At 37.1% G+C, this 22,807-nt stretch overlaps 1 protein-coding gene across 1 annotated transcript in view; it reads left to right on the top strand.

The window, feature by feature from the left end:
* Positions 1-22,343, top strand: part of ER-ANT1 (endoplasmic reticulum-adenine nucleotide transporter 1) — a 35,148-nt gene extending 12,805 nt beyond the window's left edge. The window contains exon 4 of the mRNA XM_089819723.1: positions 21,805-22,343. Coding sequence (XP_089675849.1) covers positions 21,805-22,104 — 300 coding nt within the window. The 3' untranslated portion in view covers positions 22,105-22,343. The remainder of the gene's footprint in view (positions 1-21,804) is intronic.
* Positions 22,344-22,807: the final 464 nt, after the last annotated feature.

Genomic DNA, 22,807 nt, shown 5'->3' with positions numbered 1-22,807 from the left:
AAACTTGCTGCTTCTTTTCCACATAAAGTTGCTACAAGGGAGCAGACACAAGGAAGTGTGATATTGAGCCAAAGCATATTGACAATCAACCATGAGAGTGAAGAGCTAGTGGAATTGTTTGTGGTTCTCCTAATTTACTTGTACCTAAATCATCTAATATGAATGGTGATGATGCTTTGAAAACCCAATGGATGATGCTTGATTAATGATGGTTGATTATTGGTGCTTGACAATATTATTTTTTAATTCTAATAATATATAATACATTTCATAACATTCAATTCTGATTTTTGTTGGCATTGCAATATTTAATTATTTTAAAGGTAGTATTTGTTTATTATATGATGTATGGTGCTATTTGTGGTTTTCTGTATTTAGTTACTGCTGCAAATATGTATATATTAATTAATTTTTTTTGTATGGATTAATGATTTAATCTAGAACAATTCCAACCTCCAATTTTTTTTTTGACTGAACTATACCCCAAACTTGAACTAGAACTAGTACCAGGACTGGTAAATTAGGGCTAAGGAATGAAAACTGTTGAGATGTTTAAAATGGTAAAAGGTGAGAATAGTGGTTGATAGGAACAATGTAAATAATTTTACCAAATGAATCATGTATAAAGAAGGATAAGACCTCCTTGTTCTCTGCTTGTGAGAAATAGTAGTGCTAAAAATGCCATGGGAGGTAGCTTCATATCTTCTAAAGAATAAAAAATGTCCTCTTAAGCAGTATATCCTACAGGGAGAATCTGATTGATCATTCAATTCTCTCAAATTTGACATATAATTCTATATATATAGGGGGTGGGGAGGGGAGAGCACAGGGTTAATTTGTAAAAACCCTGAACTTGTTTGCTGATGGAATTTTTTTCGTTTTTTTGTTTTTTTCTGGTTTTTAAAAATTTTATATGCTTTTTTTGTTTTTAACAATTTGGCAATACTGAAATCCAAATTTGCATGAACTAATTAAATATTTACAATTGGGAACCTGAATAATTTGTCATAAGTCGCCCAGCAGCTGCGACAACTTGCCAATATCAATATGTGTGCACCTTGCAATAGTTCGCAGCCTTCAAGAGGTTGGATGTCTAAGCAAATGCTCAGCATGGGCCACTAATCGCCAAGCACAGGCTCTAAACAATCCCCTCGCAGCCTCCTAATGCTTAACTGCAGCCTGTAAAGGTGTTTGCATGTCCTTCACATGGAAATGAAGGGCACTAAAGATAAATGCAGGCCCTAAAAAGGAGATCGCAGGGCCTCAATTATGCGATGCAGGGCCTGAATACTGCCCGGAGACCTATGAAAGATGAATGCAGGTCAAATTGGAGTGACCACAGATCACATACAATGCCAAACGCTGCCTTGGTAATGAGCAGCAGCCTTTAATTCTGCACAGGTGTCTCTTAGACTCAAATGTCTCTTAGACTCAAACACAGGTATTCAATTAACTGCAACAGCTTCAATGATTCCTTCAAATACTAGCAATTTCTTCAGCCTCGATTGACTTCTCGGATACAGGGAGAAACAGTAAAGAAGTATTAGCAAAATTGCTATACCACATCAGCAATTTGCAAAACAATTGCAAGAACAATTCTCAGAACTCAAACCCTCAACCACAAAAGCAAATAATATTCAATTGGATTTTAATTCTCAAAATGAGAGCCATATTTATAATCTCTTTTTTGCAACTTGGCTTGAAAATTCACCTTCCACTAAAGAGGCTTCGACTACACAACATCCTTTATAACATAAAGTGCATTAATAATTATAAAGCCTCATAACTAATGTAATAAATATGACTCCCCATTAAATAATCTCATCCAGTGCAAAAGATTGAATAAATGACAGTCTCCATTGTGCCGACTTTTTGCTGCCAAAAATAGTAACAGGCCAAAAATAGACTTACTAGAAATATCAAGTCTACAACCGAGACCATCAAATCCTACTGTCTAACTCACGAGAGTTGCGATGATGAGCTGACCAACCTGGCCTCTTGGAACTTGCTAAATTGGGGACATTACAATCCTTCCTCCCCAAGATTGCTTGACCCCAAGCAATCATAGTCTCGGGTGCTGAAGAATATCCCTAGGCTCCCAAGTGGCATCCTCATCTGGTAGGCCTTGTTACTTAACCAAAAACTCTCTAATAGTCCTCCGCAACTGTCTCTCCCTAGTTTCAAGAATTGCCTCAGGGATCAACTCAAGTCTCCCCTCATCATCTAATGGCAACAACGCAGGAGATGGGGCCACATGTCTGCATAATGCTTTTTTGAGGCATGAAACATGAAATGCATTATGTACCTTGCTACCATCAGGCAGATCCCATTAGGCAGATCCAACTTATAAGCCACCTCACCAACACGCCTCACCATGTGGAAGGGACCATAATATCGAGGCTTGCACTTCTCAGCTCTGCTCTTCTCGATGGAAGACTATCTGTATGCCTATAACATCAAATAAACTATCGCCCACCTGAAAGGAGTGAATTGTCCTCCTTTGATCAGCATACTACTTTTGTTGATTCCATGCCCTCTGAATATGATCTCTCAACAACCTCATAATGTCCTTACTATTCTGTAACATATCACTTGTGCTGAGCACTTTGCTATCGTTGCACAACAAATCCATGAAGCTCAAAGGATCATATCCGTACAAGGCTCTGAAGGGTGACATTTGTATAGTCATATGGTAAGTGGAGTTAAAACAATACTCACACAAATGAATCCACTTAAACCAAGCCCTTTGTTGAGAAGAAACATAATTTCACAGATAGCCCTCCACCCATTTATTCACAATCTTAGTCTAGCTGTCAGCCCGCGGGTGGTAATTGGTGCTAGTAGTCAACTCTGTCCCACATAATATAAAAACCTCCTTTTAGAAGTGACTCATAAGTCTGCTATTGCTGCCCCTCACTATAGTTTGGGATAAACCATGTACCCTTAACACCTCCTGGAAGAACAACTTAGCCAACTGCATAGCTGAATATGTAGTAGTGATATGGAAAAAGTGAGCATACTTAGTAAGTCTATCCGCTACCACATAAATGCAATCCCTGCCCTGAGCTTCCGCTTCCGCTCAGGGATGGGGAGTGGTTGCATCAACTCTGTTGGGTAGGTGTGCTCTTGTCTTTTTTGCTGACAAGTAGAAGACTCACGAACATAACACTGTAAGCCTTTCCAAGTAAACCTGTCCTAAACTTGCCTGTAAGTCTTAAAGAATTTGGGATGGTCAGTCATAGGAGAATCATGAAAGGCTTGGAGAATGATCTCACAGACACTTGATCCTAGAATAAGATAAATCCTTAACTTGTAAGTGATCAACTCATCTGCAATGGTATAACTGTTGTCCTGAATACTCCCATCAACAATACCAAGTGTCCACTGATCCTTGGCATACATAGCTATGATTAGGTGCCTCCAATCTTCTGCAATCTCAATGATCAAGCACAAGTGGGGTCTTCGAGAAAGGGCGTCAAAATCATAAGATTGGGGCTTATTAACCCACTTTTGTTGTCTCCCATTTAGGTCATACTGTCCTAGGAAATGCTTTAGGCTGTTATGATCTATCTTAACACAAAAATTGCTGCCTACTAAGTACTACCTGAACTTGGCCAAAGTATGCATAATGACCAACATATCCTTATCATAGATATTGAATGATTTCTTAGGACCTTGTAGCTTCCGACTCTCGAAAGCTATGGGATGATGATCTTGGGATAATATTGCTTCAATACCCTCTCCTGAGGCATCATGTTGCAAGTCAAATGGGCTCAAAAAATCTTGCAAAGCTACAACAAGACATGAAGTCATAATCATCTTGAACTTCTCAAAGCACTCCTATGCCCAAGGAGTCCAATGGAAGGCACCCTTATGAGTCAGATTCGTAAGGGGCGCTACATGTCTCGAGAAACCTGCCATGAACTTGTGGTAGAAAGCACAAAGTCCAATGAACCCTCTCAATTGTGTCAAGTTCTCTGGTGTTAGCTACTCTAAAATAAAAAAATATCATATCAAGATCCATGCAAACACCCTGTGCCCTAATAATATGACCCAAATAAAGAAGCTCTGTCATACCAAGTGCACATTTGGACTCCTTGGTGTACAAGGAAGCCCTATCCAAAATATCCAGAATTGTATCAAGTAGCAACATGGCCATCCCAAGTCTTACTATAAATCAGGATGGTGTCAAAGAATACCAACACAAATCTCCGAAGCTAATTGTGAAACACCCTGTTCATAGTACACTGAAAAGTAGCTGGAGCACTCATCAAGCCAAATGGCATTACTAGAAACTTAAAATGTCCGCAATGGTTTTTGAATGCAGTCTTCTCTATATCCTTCTCTCTAACACAAATCTGATGCTAACAAGATCTTAAATCAATCTTGGAGAAGAACTTCGCTCCATGCAACTCATCAGTCTGAGGGATTGAATATTGGTTCTTAATAGTCCTCTTATTAAGCATTGGGTGAACTATACACATCCATAATGTGCCATCCTTCTTCTTCACTAGTACAACTGAAGAAGCAAAGGGAGACTTACTTGGCCTGATGTGTCCCATATCCAACAACTATTGTATAGTTTTTTTAATCTCATCCTTAAGCTTCTTTGGGTGTTGTTAAGGTGTAATCATGATGGGCTTAGTCCCTTTCTCCAGCTCAATAATATGCTCAATCCCTCTGTCAGGTGGCCCTCCAGGTGGTAAGTCATTGAACACTTTAGACTATTTAGTTCTTAACTGCTGAATATCTGGATGATATTAGTATCTAATATAGTCATTATCCTGCACTCAACGGCCCAATCAATCGCATCCTCATGGTGTACAAAGTGCTGCATGTGTCAAAGAGAAGTCTGCTTAAGATTATCATTCCTAATGGCCTTAAGGACCTGTGGTTTACCATCCCTAATGAATTTCATCTCCTTCCTCTTTGTGCTGATACAAATGTCCTTAAGGGTATGCAACCATGCCATGCCATGCCAAGAACTATATCAGTGCTGCCTATATTAACCACATAAAAATCTGTCTTGAAGGCATAGTTACTCAACTTTATTGGCAGATCCGAAATCATCTTGTTACACCTAAGGGTGTAACCATCAGCCATCCGAACTCATAGTCCCTCAAAATCCTTAGTCTGAATCCATCACTTTGTGACCAAACAAGCATCAATAAAATTATATGCATCACCTGTTGGCCTGCTAAAATCCCTTGCATTCTACAGGCTCCTTCCTTTCTCATGCTCGAAAGGTAGGCAAACTTGAGGTTGGAATCATCCATCTTATCATCATCTCTTGTAGCTCTTTGAACATCATGATCATAATCAGCTAGCTGCCCTATAGGATTAGAACTGTCCTCATTGTCATAAAACCACACTATTATCTTATTCTTGCCCTTAGGCTTCATAGAGCAATCATGAGTGACATCGTAAGGCCCCTTGTAGTAAATACATGATTTCTTCCTCAAATCATTAGTAATCTCGTGATCCAAAGGTGCTGCCATAGGACACTTAGAATCTGATTTTTCTTCCCTCTTATGCGATGTCCTATCATAAGACAAACTACAAGGCTTCAAGGAGAAGTTGCCTCTAGGAGAATTGGTTAACGGTAACAGAATATTGTCCTATTGTTGCGGAGGGAGGGAGTAAGCGCAATCAATTTTTTTTCATCGGCTCGCAGGTCCCCCCTTTTTCTTTTTGGAACTTTGCATGCTCATGGTGCAAAAGGAAACCTCTGCATGCATAAATGCCTTTTGAGGACTCAACTGCGGAAAGACATTACTTTTTTTAGGGATATTATATATGCCATAACGAAAGCCTTTATCATCTATATCTTATAAATGACTTGGAAGAAAGTGAGAATGCCATGGCCTTGAAGTAGGCAGAGGGAGGGGCTAGCTTCTACTCTAAAGATCCCTTCGTTTGGACTTAAGTAAGATTTACAAGAACCAAGATTGATGTAGAATGCAAGCTTGATGTAGAGTGCAAGCCTTAATCTAAGGACTTAACCAAATTCCTAGCCTTCTACATAGCCTCATGCAGTGAAGGTGGGTTTAAGGACTTAACCCAACCTCTAAGTGATTTAGCTAGGCTCTCTATAAATAGCACGACTCTCCTCTCCGATATGTCATACACCATCATGAAAAGTCTCTAAAACTCACCAATGAATGCCTCCAAACTAGCTATTTGTCATAATTGAGCCAACTCTCTAAAGTAGACCTCAGGATCCTTCTTGTCTAAGCACTCTATCAACCTGTCAACAAACTCCTGGTACGATGTGATCTGATAATGATGGAGGGATACCAGACCATGATACCACCAATTACGTGCAACTCCATTAAGGTGTAGTACTGCAAATCTAGTAGCGTCCTTCTCAGTCATAGGACACAAGACAAGGTAGGTGTCGAGCTTATGAACCCAATCTCTAACAGTCACTCTGCCACTCCCATCAAAATGTGCGAGTGTCATCTTACTGGCCACCTCCCGTAAATTTGACTGCCTAGGCCTCTGTCTATCAGGAGCAGACCTACCTCTGGAATGCTCGTGCTTTTGAGTCAAATATCTATCAAAATTCAAGTTGTGCTTTACGCCCTGTGGTAGAGGATCCCACTCAGCAAAATGAGCAACTACATCATTTGCAAAGGGTGTAGCCTTAATCTCACTACTGACTACATCCATCTCTGGTCTTTGTGGCCTAGCATAGGGTCCAATGTATCTTATTTTGTCCACCCTATCATCAATCCTAACTTGGTCCCCTGCTCTGTATCGGTCACCGGCTCTCAGCCTATCCTCAACTCGTGATTTATGAGAATCAAGAGAATCATCACGAGCCCTCTCCCTACTCCATCCCAAAGGGAGTGCTATCCATTGCATTGTGTCAGAAAGTTGCTGCAATACATCTACCACATGGTGATGTCCTCCTGCCAAGTCCTTGGATGTCTATCTGACCTCTCTGTCAATCACGAAACTTGTGCTAGCATCTTTGAATCCTGTATCGGCTGAACCATTTGGACTATTAGCACCCCTATCGCCTACAAATTCAAACTGTATCTAAGGCTCTCCATCCCTAGGTGGAGAGGTACAACCTCTACGGGTATAATACATACTTGATACAAATCTCCCATCACCATCCATAACTTATGAAAGCAAAACATTGAGTCAAATACTGTCAATCCCTAAACACTAATCAACTGACAATTGAGTCCAATTCTTGTAGTTTGGTAGGAAACCACTCTAATATCACTGTAAAGACCTTGAACTTGTCTTTGCCGGATTTGCTTATGGTTTTTTTTTTGAAGTTTTCTATTTTTTATTTTATATGCTTTTTTTGTTTTTTACAATTCGACAATACTAAAATCCAAATTTGCATGAATTAATTAAATATTTACACTTGGGAACCTCAGTAATTTTCCATAAATCGCCCAATAGCTGCTACAACTTGCCAATATCAATATGTGTGCACCTTGCAACAATTTGTAGCATTCAAGAGGTTGGATGTCAAAGCAAATGCTCAATATGGGCCACTAATCACCAAGCACATGCTCTAAACAAACTCCATGGAACCTCCTAATGCTTAATCGTAGTTTGTGAATGTGTTTGCAAGTCCTTCAAATGAAAACACAAGGCACTAAAGGTGAAAGCAGGGCCTAAAAAGGAGATTGAAGGGCCTCAATTATGCAACGTAGGGCCTAATTACCGTCCACAGGCCTATGAAAGATGAACGAAGGTCAAATTGAAGTGACCATAGATCACATACAATGCCAAACAATGCCAAACATTGCCTGTAATTTTGCAGAGGCGTCTTTCAGACTGAAATGCAATTATTCAATTAACTGCAACAACTTCAATGATTCCTTCAAATGCTAGCAATTTCTCAACCTAGATTGACCTCTCAAATACATTAAGAAACAATAGAGAAGTATTAGCAAAATTGCTATACCATAGCAACAATTTGCAAAATAATTGAAAGAGCAATTCTTAGAACTCAAACCGTTAACCACTAAAGCAAATAATATTCAATTGGATGTCAGTTCTCAAAATGAGAGCCATATTTATAATCTCTTTTGTGCAACTTGGCTTCAACATTGCACCTTCCACTAAAGAGGCTTCAACTACACATTACTTTATAACATCAAGTGCATTAATATCAAAGTTCCTAGACTGAGACCTAGCTCTAACTCGGCAAGGGTGACTCGACTCGTGAACGGGCTCAAACTCAGCTGTGACTTGGCAAATCCACAAAACCCTTGAAATTTAGAGATTTTTTAGGATTTAAAGATTATTTCATGTACCCATTATTGAATAAAGCTTAAAGACACAACAACATCAAGAAATAGAAGGTAATTTGATCTCATACATAAACATACATCGATTAAATAAGTATAAAGGTAAATAGTAGCTGAAGGAAATAGCAAACATAGATATATAAAATTCAAAATTCTACATATTGTCAAATCAAAACATAGATCAAATCCATGAAATCCATCACATCAGTATTCATCATCTAATGTTCCAAAAATATGTAAACAAAAACAAGTCTATAGCTATGGCTCCTCATCCTCATCCTCAATGTTAGCCTCAAAGTAATCTGTATTATGCCTTTTAGTAAGGTGTCTAAGGTAGGTATTGGATTATTGATCAGCCATAGTCTTTGCTTGTGTGGTGCCACTAGCTCTCCACTCCTCCGTTGCCATAGCCACAACCTTGGCCTCTCTCTCTACTTGGTCAATCCACTCTAGGTCCTCATCATTGAAGACAGGATTAGTAGCTAGAATAACCCACTTAGACTTTAGATCAACCTCCTCTAGAATAGTCAGAGAGGTGTCACTATCCAAAATTTCTCTAGTCCTAAGGTTTATGTTGTAATGCACTAAGACTAGATTATTCATCCTCTCCTTAGATAATGTGTTACGCCTCTTTGAGTGGATGTGCTCGAACATGCTCTAGTTGCACTCACATCCAGAAGTGCTGCATGGCTGACTCAATATGCGAATGATGATTTTTTGAAGGTTTTTGGCTGAAGACCCAAACATTTGCCATCATCTATTTGAAAAAAGAAAAAAAGAAGAAGATTAGTCTCATTTCCACCTTTAAAGCTAGAACCTAGATAATAAAACTAAAATTTATAAGCTACAATTTTTACCTGGCTGCAATTTTTTACAACCTTTACTTATTTGGCTTCCAAAAATGGGCTTTAATGAATTATTATAGGCTTCCATCTTAAGCAATGTATCTGTGGCATTAGTGGCTGCCATCTTCCCTATCAGAGTCTATAGGGCACTCAGAATTTCTTCGTTCGCCTTGAAATCATCATGGAAACAGAATGCCGGATTGATCTTATAGGCTGCTGCATGGATGGGTCTATGAAGCTGATTTTGCCATCTCCTATCAATTATGTTCCAAATAAGGCCATACTTGTCCTCAACACCTACATATTTGGCTCTAATGGCCTCCTTAGTCCTATCCATGCCGTCATAAACATAACCCACAGAGGGCTTCTCCTCGTCAACAACTCATAGGAGGACTATGAGGGGCTCAATGACCTACAAAACAATTCAACAAAAAAGCAATTGAGTGGATGATCATTAAAATACAAGACTATATAAAGTTGCACAATGGAAATAAAACAAAAATATGCATATGATTTAAAAAATACATTTCACCACATCTATTCCTACAGGGGCGGTAGCATAGGACGAGGAAGTCCACTTTGGACCAACAAATATGCAACTCAAAGATAACTTTGAATTCAACAAGGATTTTAGTGTGATAAAGTTGCACACTAAAATGACCTACAAAACAGTTAAACAAAACAATAATTGACTGGAGGATCATTAAAATACGAAACTTTGCAAAGTTGCATAATGAAAATAAAACAAAAATATGTATATGATTTATAAATGTGTTTTTTTAAATTACCTCCATAATCTTTTGAAGTCTATGGTGTACTTCTAACACTCATCTTTTTGATTGCCTTTGGGATGATAAGTAGGAGATTATTTTCACAGCAAGTCAAATTGTGATATTTTTATCAAGATTTAACTGTTTAGTTTTTGAGTCAAACTCATTGACCCATATATCATGAGTAGTGATTCACACATGAATCCATCTCTCATGAGAATAAATGGAACACTTAGCACTCATTGGATGTAGGTGATGCTCACAAAGGTGAAGCACCGGGACTTCTGAGGAGGTCACCCATCCCAGTACTACTCTAGCTCGAGCGCGCTTAACTACGGAGTTCCCTCCATGGTTAAACCCACTCTGCTTGCAACCTCATTTGCAAAACCTTCCCTGAGTGTTGTGCCTTATGAACCATTCATTAGAAAGCCCCTTAAGCTCATCAATTGATAAGTAGGAGATATTTTTCACAGCAAGTCAGATTGTGATATTTCTATCAGGATTTAATTGTGTAGTTTTTAATTAAACTCATTGACCCATATATCATGAGTAGTGATTCACACATGAATCATGGGTTTTTTAGCAGGAACCATTATGATTAGGGAAAAAAATGTTTTCAAAATGTTAATGCTTCTGCAGTGAGACAATTTTAACCAGAAATTACTATTTAAGCGTTGTATTTTATGAAGATTTACACAAGAAGAAAAAAATCAGCAAACCCTACATTTTTCTATAAAAAACATGCAAATACTTGAGAAATTTATTTTAATAACCCTCAACAGGCGATAACTCAATTAAACATCAATTTCTTTCACAATTCAATAGTTTTGCATTTCAACAAACATTTTGCGTGTAACTTTTATGCCACTCTTATTTATATTTCAATCTTGTGAACTTTATCAATGAATTTTGTAATATAATAATAACATCCCACTTTCAAATGCTAGCCAATACTATGCCCAAAAAATTAAAATTACAGTAGTGGAGCAAATACCAAACTTTTACTATGCTGCAACTATATTATTGGATTATCAATTAGCTGCAAATTCCACAGCATACATAGCTAATACACATAACATCTATTGAACATTGAGCATTTATTGATTATATAAATATTCAATGATGAACCTGAGGGTGATAATCACAACCTCCCAAATGTTGCTAATCAAGCAGCCGGGCACTAAGAATTCAGAATTACAAAAGTCCCAGGTTGCAGTAAATTCTAACACCTCCAAACTCAAATTCTAGGTGTCCATCGCAGATATAGCAAACCCTAAACACCAAACCCAAAATCACACCATGTAATAGAGCCCAATTGTCAAACACAAGTCTGGTAAAGTCAGATCGCAGATAAATATAGCAGATCGTTCGCTGGTGGGTATGAAGTGTCTACATGTCATAAACACTACAAATGTAGCCCTGGTAATGATCGGCAGCATTGTGTAAAGTTTTCGCAAATATTGCGACCAATCAAACTGATGTAATGCTTTTACTATTGCTGAAGATGATCTTTATCAATACTGGATGGTATATTAAGTCTTCTTCCTGTGATGTGCAGTTCGGCAATAATATATTTATATCTGCTATAATTCATATGAGGCAATGAATGCTAAAGGAGCAGACTTAATTTTCTTGTATGTCCTCTATCCACATTCACACCCTACATAAATATAGCAACCAAGGGGCATGTCCATGTCCCTTTCAAGGTCGGCCTTAATTGCTCTCTTAAAATCAGTGTCTATTAGAAGGAGACATATTGTTAGTATATAAACTAACCAAGATGATTAGTTAGTCTTTAACTGTGTTGCCCAAAGGAGATGCCGATAACTATTAAGGAGAAGACAATTATTTATAGGACTAACTTACTAAGGGATTTCATGCTTTATAAGATCTGTACAATCTGCACAATCAGATCAGTATGATCATCAGAGTTATAGAATTAACACTCCCTCTTAACATGATAATCATATTGAGAGATAACATATCTAGCACCATCAATTAAGATGAATACGCATAGATTAATACTCTATATCCAAAATCTGATTAGTTCTTCTGAAATTTGATTGTGTCTGAAGATTTTTGCATCAACGTTTCAGGATGAAGAGCAAGAGAAAAATGGATCACTGATGATGGATCACTGTGTGTGATCCGAAACGTTGATGCTAAAATCTTCAGACACAATCAAATTCCAGAAGAACTAATCAGATTTTAATAATGAATTGTGGAAATCAAATGACACTCATCTACTCTATATCTATCTGAATCTTCTAAGCATGTGGTATCATTGAACACATGATACTGTGTCATATTACTATACTTGCGATATGACTTATCACGTATACTTGTCATAACAGTATTGCTTGGAATGCAATACACAGGATAAAATTTGGAGACTGATTGAATTCTTCCTTTATCCAAGTTGTGACTCATAGGTACTGGCAGACCTATATCACAATATGATTCTGAGTTAAGATCTACCAGTTCATAGGATAAACTCCGAAGAATGATTTAAATTCTTCCTTTATCCAAGTTGTGACTCATAGGCATAGAAATGTCTATATCAGAATGTGATCTTGAACTCATCCAGATCTGATAGTAGTTCTCTACTGTTCAGTACATTCTCCAAGAGATCGTTCTCTCATAATGTCTTTTATACGAGTGTTTATTATCTCAAAGATCATCACCTCTTAAATAATGAATACAAATGGTGGAGCCCATAACAGTCAATAGCCTAATAATAATAATTTAAACTCAAAATTATTTCATTAATAATTAAAGAATACAAATGTATTATAATTCAACCATACCAAGTGTTTTCCTGAAGTGATCTATCTTCACTTGAGAGAGGTTTGGTAAGAATATCTGTTGTCTGATCTGTAGTGCAAATGTATTCTAATGTTACAGTATTCCTGTTTACCAGTTCTCTTACATAATGGTAAGGAATTTCAATATGCTTGGACCTATCATGAAAAACTAGATTCATAGAAAGCTTGATGGAACTATAATTATCACAATTAATAAGAGTAGGATTCATTGGTTGACCAAATAATACTACAAGTAACTTTCTAAGCCAAACTGCCTCCCGAGAGGCTATTGTTGCAGCAATGTAATTAGCTTCTGTGGAACTCTATGCTACTGATGCCTACTTTCTGCATATCCAAGATATCATCTTTGAGCCTAAACTAAAACATCCTGAAGTGCTTTTTCTATCAGTAACACTTCCAGCCCAATCTGAGTTTGTGTACTCATGTAAGTCCAAGTTAACTTTCTCATACTTGAGCCCAAGATTAAGAGTGCCTTATAAGTATCTCATGATGTGTTTGACTGCAACTAGGTGAATCTCCTTTGGCTCACACATAAATTGACTTAAGACATTAACAACATAGCAAATATCAGGTCTTGTATTTACCAAGTACATAAGAGACCCAATTCTCTGTCTATAAAGAGTAGAATCTATGGAGGGTGATTCTGCAGCTGCTTCCTTAAGTTTGTGTAGATTAGTCTCCATTGGAGAAGACATAGGTCTGCAATTCCACATTCCAAATCTCTTCAAGATGTATACTTTCCTTGATTAAGTATGATGCTGTTAGAGTTTTGCGATACTTCTAGTGCTAGGAAGTAATGAAAGAGTCCTAAATCTTTCATTTCAAATTCTCTGATTAGATCTTTCTTGCATTGATCTATAAGATGATCCATCACCTGTTATTAGTAAATCATGAACATATAGTATCAAAATTATCATATCATCTTTATCTTTTTTATAATAGAGATTTGGATCAACTTCATTCTTGGAGAATCCTAAACTAGAGAGATACGCTTCAATTCTTTCATACCATGCCTTTGGAGCCCGTTTAAGCCCGTAAAGAGCTTTCTTGAGCCTGCAAACAAAGATTTTAGGGTTATGAGTTTCAAATCCTTCAGGTTGTTCCAAATATAACTCTTTTATAATATTTCCATTCAAAAATGCTCTTTTCACATTCATTTGATGTACTTTCTATCCTTTCGATGCTACAATAGCTAGGACTGCTCTTACAGAGGTGTATTTGGCAGCTAGAGCAATGGTTTCTTCATAATCAATTCCCTCCTGAGAGAATCCTTAGGCTATGAATTTGGATAGGAATTTGGCTATATATTTTTTAATGCTACCGTCAGCAGCATGCTTGATTTTAAATTTCCATTTAGAAGAAACAACAAATTTTCCTTCAGGCTTTGGAACAATTTCCCAAACATCATTCATAATAATGGATTGGTATTCTTCCGTCATAACATCCTTCCAAGCTATATGTTTAATAGCATTTGAAACATTGGTTGGTTTTGATTTAGATAAATCACTCATGTTTGCTGCATAACTAAAAAATCTTTTGGGTCTTTTACTTTCTCTGAATGTTTCGAATGGTGCAATGAAGTCTTGTGCTTCCTCTACAGTCTTAACAGCCCAAAGTGGTCTTTTCTTAGAATTTTGAGTTTCCTCAAGATTAAGATTTTGAATTTCATCTTCAATTTCTGCAATGTTCTCCCTTTAAAACTCAAATTCATGATTTTCTTCAGAACTAGGTACATGTGTAGGATCTTCAAAACCAAGGGCTCTTTTGAATGCTAAATCCTCTTCAAGTATTGAATCCCTACTAAGTTCAATGTTTTTCTGACTAGGTATGAAATTTCTATATGCCTTGGATGTTTCACTATACCTGACAAAAATACCTTTCCTCTTAGAGGGTTATAACACTCTATATGCCTTGGATGTTTCACTATACCCGAAAAAAATACCTTTCCTCCTGGAGGGTTGTAACTTAGTTCTCTTTTCTTTTGGTGTATACTGGGCACCCAAATATCCTAAGATGGCTTATATTTTGGTTTAACCTTAAAAAAAACTTCTTCAGGAGTTTTATCTCTAAGGTGAGAGTGAGGACTTTTGTTTTGGATATAGAGAACAGTACAAGAGGCTTCTGCCCAAAGATAATATTCTAGATTTTGATCAAATATCATAGCTCTTGCTGCTTCTATAATTGTTCTATTCTTCCTTTTTGCTACCCCGTTTTGTTGTGGGTTATAAGGAACAATATACTCCCTCTTAATTCTTGCTTCTTTACAAAAATCTTTAAACAAGTCTGAAACATATTCCCCTCTGTTATTAGTCCTAAGAGTTTTAATTTTGTGTCTTGATAAGTTTTCAGTTAAGGTTTTGAATTGTTTAAATCTCTTAAGCATTTCTTCTGATTCTTTACATTTTAAGAAGTAAATCCATGTTTTCCTAGAGAAATCATCTATAAAAAGTATATGGTACCAGAATCCTCCAAGAGAAGGAATAGAGATAGGTCCACAATCACATAAATTTGTGTGTACTAATTCCAAAACATTGTTAGTTTTTCTAGTCTATCATGAAATGGACTTTTGGTGTTCTTACCCAGAGCGCATCCTTTGCATATGCTTGAATGATCTTTGTTCAACTTAGTAACCATCTCCATAGTTGATAAGGTTTTGAAGTTTAGATGTCCTAACCTTCTATGCCATATTTCATTTATATCAACAACTTCATGAATTAAGGCTTGAATAGGTTCTATGCCTAATTCATATAAGTATCCCTTTCTTTGACCAATCAACTTTGATTTCTTAAATGAAGAGTTCTTAGATCAAGTCATTACATTACTGTCTATGAATGCAACATTATGTCCATCATCTTCAAGTGCTGTAACAGAGATTAGATTCCTCTTTATTCCTGGTTTATAGAGTACTCTTTTGAGATGGAGAGAAATACCCGACTTTAATTTCAAGGTGGAGTTCCCAATTCCTTTGACTGCATGATTGGAATTATCACCTATGGTAACTTCACCATTAACTTCTTTTGATATTGAGTCGAGTACTTATTTGTATCTTGTATGTGTCGAGATGATCCACTATTAGTTGCCCATCCTATGCTTGATATTTCATTTGATAGTGTAGAATACAATACACGTTTTTCAGGATTATAGTTTTCTTCTTTCCTAGAAATGTTTGTATAGTTTATTTGCTGCTTTGAATTCTTAGGGCAATTAGATCTATAGTGTCCAACTTTTTCACATTTGAAGTATTTTATTTTGGATAAATCTTTCTTAGGTTTGCCATTTCTTTGATTACCCTTCTTCTTCTTACCTTTATAGGAATTTGTGTTGAGAATATGAAGTTCTTCATATTCAGTTTTCAATTTTCCTCCTTTCTTAAGTTTCCTAGATTCTTCTTGAAGGCAATCTCCTTTAAGTCTATTGAAGTCTGAGAGATTGTCTCTAGCACTTACTCCTTGTGAGAATGTTTCCCATGAGTCTGGTAACCCATCTATAGCCATAAGTGTTAGCGCTTTGTCTTCAATTATGGTCCCTATACTTGCAAGTTCATCTCTTAGACTAGCCACCCTTAGGAAGTATGAATTCATAGATTCTCCCTTCTTTATTTGTATATGATTTAGTTGCCTCTTTAGTGCAAGGGTTTTAGTTGCATGGTTAACCTCATATGCATTTAATAATGCATTCATCATATTTAATGCTGTCTGATGTTTTATTATCATAGGTACTATTTCATTTTTAACCCCATGTAATATGATTTGCATGGCTTTCCTGTTTCTTTTAATCCATGTAGTTTTATGAGGATGAGCATCAAGTCGCTTGGATTCTTTATCAACAAACTGTATTACATCATTTGTCTTCAAGAATCATCATAATTTTGAATTTCCAAGCAACGAAGTGTTCTTTTCCATCAAGCCTATCTTTAGGTATGATTGCGCTAGCCATTGAAGGTAGGAGTTGCTAGATATTTAAAATTTGATTGTCAATTTGCAAAGCCTAGGTTCGACTACCAGAGCTCTAATACCATGTAAAGTTTTTGCAAATTCTGCTACCAATCAAACTGATGTAATGCTTTTACTATTGCTGAAGACGGTCTTTATCAATACTGGACAGTATATTAAGTCTTCTTCCTGTGATGTATAGTTTTGCAATAATATATTTATATCTGCTATAATTTGTATGAGGCAATAAATGCTAAAGGAGCAGACTTTGTTTTCTTGTGTGCCCTTTATCCACATTCACACCCTACATAAATATAGCAACCAAGGGGCATGTCCTTAGAAAGGATATGTCCCTTTCAAGGTCGGCCTTAATTGCTCTCTTAGAATCGGCGGCTATTAGAAGGAGACATATTGTTAATATATAAACTAACCAAGATGTTTAGTTAGTCTTCAACTATGTTGCTCAAAGGAGACACCGATAACTATTAAGGAGAAGAAAATTATTTATACGACTTACTAAGGGATTTCATGCTTTTACCAGATCTGAACGATCTGCACAATCAGATCAGTATGATCATTGGAGTTATAGAATTAACACATTGAACATGCCCAGAATTTCAATATTCAAATCGCAGGGGTGATGAATTAACAACAGCAATAAATTCTCTTGATTCCCAAGCAATTTCTTTCAGCACTAATCTCTCCTTTCAAAGCAACAAGAAAATACTGACATGGAAGAAAATTCAATTAGAATAATTCTCAGACTAACCAGAATACCTCAGTTGTGAAAAAGCACAATCAGCTTCAAACCCTTATACTTTTATACTTCAGCAAGGACACAAGAATCCATAAACTTCGAAAAGTCACCAAGACAACAAAGCAAATAAGATAATCGAATAATCGGATGCTTTTCTCTTCAAATTAGCTCATATTTATAGTCTCCAAATGACACAAGTTTACTAAATGCAACTTCACTTAAGAAGCTTCCTCAACACAACATCATTTTATAATGTATCTTATCATATAATTTATTAATATCTGCTTGCTCCAAAAAATGATCCTTTCAATCATATCATGAAATTCTTACAAGTGAGGTTACTATTTCTTGTGCTCAAGATTTAAAACTTTTTAACCCGGTTCTAACGAGCTATGACACTTAGGTGGCCAATAAACAATACCAACAAAACAACCTCAACATATTGAGATGAATAATAATAATTCACCTATATTGTGAAAATGACTGAAGAAGCATCATAATCAAAATCTGACAAAACCAAAGTGATCTTGATGAAGAAAGGCGATGAATGAATTGGACGAGGTGACTTACTATAAATAGACGCTCTCTCCAAGATTCTTGGAGCCCAAACTAGAAGCCTGAAATAACTCAGAGCATTACTCAATTCCTCTAACTCAACTGAGCTCATCAAAACCAATTGTTGACTTACTATAAATAGTAAGTCGCTTAAATAGAGCCAAAACACACCATAGGCTACTGGGAAGCCTATAACCCACAACTGAAACCCTCAAATCCCATTGTTAGCTCACGAGGGTTGCGATGGTGAATTGAACAAGCCAATTACAAGAGCCTGCTAAAAATGGGGACATTATAGTCCTCCCTCCTTAAGATTGCTTGTCCCCAAGCAATCCCAGAGCAAAATGAACACTACAATCCACCTAGATCCTAAGGATAGAACTGCCTACCATCTGTGCTGAGTACAAGCAACTCCTGTAGCACCAACACCCAAATAATTGATATCAATGACAAAATCATCTGAAAATTGATTGTAGGCACTGATGGCAGCAATAACTTATCGAAACTCAATCCAATTGAAATATAAACTCTGTCAACATCTTAGTCCCTATCAAACTGACACTGACACCCAACTACACTATGGAGATGATAACGACCATAAGTACTTGAATCACTATCACTAACTTTGACCTTTGATAAACTGTCATGGGTGTGTCTATACTGCAAGTGATCTATCTTACAAGTATCAATCCCCTCTGCAAAAGTGGTGCTAACCCATCCCATAATGGATGGTATGAAATTGGAGCCAACCCACACCGACGTGAAACCAAATCCTCCACTTGAGGGTCAAAAGAAAAATGATGAGCACACTCCACTGTATAATGCTGGTTGAACACCCTAATCTTTGTCTATGGCTCATCAATACCAAATCGAGAATCAAGAGACAACTCCAATCTTTGACTCTGCACAACTATTGGTTGGGCAGGATCCTAGGCAACCCTCTCAGCAAACCCAACCACAAAATCTCTGTTGGGAAGCATTGCAGCAAAGGTCTCTACAATTTTCCCCACCAATTGCCGTATAACACGAGATCCTTGAATGGGAGTACCCTTAGATACTCTGGATGAATCCTCCCGCAAATCTGAAGTCTTTGGTAAATACTCCATGAACGACTTGTTGAAGTAGAAATTATGTGGAAGTGCCAACTTGCTTCCCTGTGACCCACAATTGATCCCTTTGAAAAAGTGGCATTGCAAACTGTCCAATGCTACTAGCTGTATGGAATGAAGAAATAGATTCGCTTCTTGTAGAAGGAAGCAAATCACCATGAGAGCTTGTCTCCATTGATGCTTTCACCTCCTCCGTACCTATTGCACCTATATTTTGGATGAATGTGACTGCCACATCATCATGTCCCTCATCCCCAACCGTGGAAGCAAACTCACTACCAACCACAATATGCAATTGAACAAGGTCTGGGCTGGTGTTGACTGTACCTGCTCCAACTCCACGGTAACCTCATCTAACCCTGACTGTGACTCTTGAAGAGCCAACCGAGTGCACTGAAGAGAGTTCATAGTCACCTCAAGCTCTTGGGTAAGCTGAGCTACCTCCTCTTTCCCTAACAATGCCTCATAACATGTGCTATCCCAATCCATAAGGTAATCCCTGTCAACAACTAATTGTGAGTAATTATGCTTCAAGATTTTGACAACCTCTCGAAGTGCATGAATCTTTGCTAGGGATAGACTACTATCACTGTGCTCATCTACCATAGGAACATCCCTATTAGATGCAACCAACATCTGACGAATATCATAACAATGCTCAAGAGCTGAAGAGATTTCACTATCACTCATCTTTAGTTGACTAGCCACATGTTGTCTATGTAACCCCTGTCCCCTATGCAAGCTCATTGCCTCACTATCTGCATTGTGGTAGGAAATTGAATCAAAACTGCTCACCACAAGATTGCTCACTGTTGTGTGCTACTGTCCTTGCACACATCTGCAATTGAGATACAACTAGTCCGTACCTCAACCAACACCTGCTCTAAAGAATTGGAAACCCTCATTGTATCATACTCGTATGACTCTATTTCCCCCTCCACAGAAAGTTCCTGTAAATCTTGATCTTGGGACCCATCCAAAACCTCCTTAAGAGTCATGGCCAAATATTTGGCAAGGGATATCATACCTAGTGCAGCTCATAATTACCCAACAAATCATCAGAGGTGTCCATACTCTCTTTATCCAAATGCTCAACTGCCGTCACCTGACTCTGCGCACATGTCTCAATGTTAGGTTGTGAATCAATTATGCTAGAGCATGATCCAACACCCGCTGACTCCGTTGTAACACCTGGATCACCAACATCACAGTTGGGTGGCTCCATAGATGCATTCCCACTGGAGGGAGTAGTTGCCTCCTGTTTTGGAGCAACACTACAACAACTGACATATAAATCTCCATAACAATCCCCTCTAGAAAAACGGTATAAACCAAACCCGTGCCAAATTAGAAAGACAAATAAAATGTTTTTCTATTCAGCAACCCATTTTGTTGGGTTATCTTCTAATGCAACTCTACTATTTTTGCATATTGTAAAGTGTTAATTAACTTATAATATTTATGTAGCATTTATTTGTCTATATTGTTTTGGAAGTAACGAAAAACTCCTTTAATAACTTAGAAAATTGTGTTAAATATGTGTATCTGATATTTATTAATGTTGTATCCAGCCATATTCATATTGGGGATCTTAAAAAATGGCTGTATCCATACCCAATACCATATCTGTATTTCTATCCATATTTGTATGATTGTATATATGCAACTTTGTGCTAAAGACTGCAGAGCTTGAAATTTAAATTTAGGTGATTTGCATTGGAGTCATACAAAGTATGATCATTTATGCTCTATGCAATATCAACTTTGCAGATTTTAAATATTAATTGGTTGAAGTGAGAAGCGGATAAGACTTATGTCTCAATGTCTCATGAGGTCGTGGTTTCAAGTTGTGGCACTTGAAGGAAACAATCTAACATACTTTTGTTGCAGGCTACGAGAAAAGCATGTATATGATATGAATGTGTACAACCATTTGTGGATCCTAATTTTTGATATTTAGATTTAGCAACATGCTTTCTTGAATGAATAAGCTGCAAGGATTCGCTCTGTAGCTTCTCATAGATTGAATTAACTTAAATCTCATTTATGTATTTTTTCTCTTGAGGTTTATTATATCACTAGGTCTCATTTACAGCCTTTCTTTTGAGCGATACCAAATTGAAATGTTGGGGTTTTCAGTTGCCTCGTGCCCATAATTCTTCTTGAACTGTGGGCTTCAATGTAACTGTAGTACGACAACCATGTTAGGGTATTCTTTGTTGCTGCTTCTGTGGTTCTGATAAATTGAGCTTTAAAAATATTGAATTGTGCCACTACCCATGTTAAGTCGATCCAGGATTTTTGGATTGCTTGAACTCTTTTATCATTGGAAATATAGTCTATGGACATGTTATCATGAAACAGAGGAATGCTTCAATGTATTTTGGCACGAATGGAAGTTCAAACCATTTAACCTAGTCACTAATATTATCAATAGTGAGAAGGAAGCCTAGATTGAATGAAACTCCAGACTTACAATGGTTAAGAAATTATTATAGGTTTCAAAAGGTAATAGGTGTTGAAGTGGTCCCAATTTTAACATGGTTTAACTGAGGCACCTGATTAGGTTTTACATCCTGTGAATTTCTAGCCATATACCTTGTCTAATTCTCAATAGGGAAAACATATGTAAAAAAAATAGAGAATATCAACATTCAAGATAAATCTTTGCACTCGTTTTGTGTTGTCTTATTTGGCTTTGTTATTAAATCTTCATAATTTTGGTGCTGCAGGGAAATTTTATCGTTAGCTTCATGCTAGGCTGGAGTGTGACATCTGTAGCAGGCGTTCTGGCATATCCCTTTGATACAGTTCGACGCAGAATGATGATGACTTCAGGTGAAGTTTCCAAATATAGGAGCCCCATACATGCCTTTAAGCAAATTGTACAATGTGAGGGTGTTACTGCCCTGTTCAGAGGAGTAACAGCAAATATGCTTCTAGGAGTAGCAGGGGCTGGAGTCCTTGCAGGCTATGATCAGCTTCAAATGCACATATTTGGTAACTTGCATCAACGGGCAACAACTAATTGAGAATCAAATTTTCAATGGGATTGTTGATGGTGATGCACATGGTTGCTGGGTTTGAAAGTTGTATGGTTGCTTCAGTGGCATTGAATTTCAGGAGTTGCACATTGCATCTAGTGTAATAATATTCTTCACTATCCTTGAGCTACCAACTTTGTGGTTGAAGGAGCCTTCCAAGTGAGTTGTAAATGATTAGATGAATTAGTATTTCAATCAATAATAGTTCTTGGGAATTTATTTTTCAATCTAGCTTTTTTCTTAACAGAAAACAATAATTTCCTAAAAATTCAATAGTCCACACACAAACATATCAAGATCCTCTATGGGGAATCAATATTTTCCAGAAAGTTTGAAGTCAAGAATAGAATGGGGCAAAGAATATGCTTCTTTTCACCAATTCTTCTATTGCTTCCTTTTCTTTCCTTTCTCGTCCTAGTGTTTAATCACAAATTTTGCCTTGTAGTATATACTCTAGCTTTTCATTTCTTCCAAGATTGGTCAGAACACCATTCCCTTCTAATGTAGACTCCTTTTCAAACAAGAGATGTTTTTCAGAAGAGAGTAGGGAAGAACCATCTTTTTTTGGTTCCGTCAAGTCTTACTTCGGGCATTGTTTTGATATTTCTAAATTCCTTCTAGCATGTTGGAAATCATCCTTATATTTCTCCAAGCTACGCAACAGGCCGTAGGCTTTATTTGTTTGGAAACC

The sequence above is a fragment of the Cupressus sempervirens genome, chromosome 3 (genome assembly GCF_028749045.1).
Source record: "Cupressus sempervirens isolate cs-2001-9-10 chromosome 3, ASM2874904v1, whole genome shotgun sequence".
NCBI lineage: Eukaryota > Viridiplantae > Streptophyta > Pinopsida > Cupressales > Cupressaceae > Cupressus > Cupressus sempervirens.
Note: the sequence above shows the minus strand (reverse complement) of the source record. Positions and strands in the feature narration are given on the sequence as shown.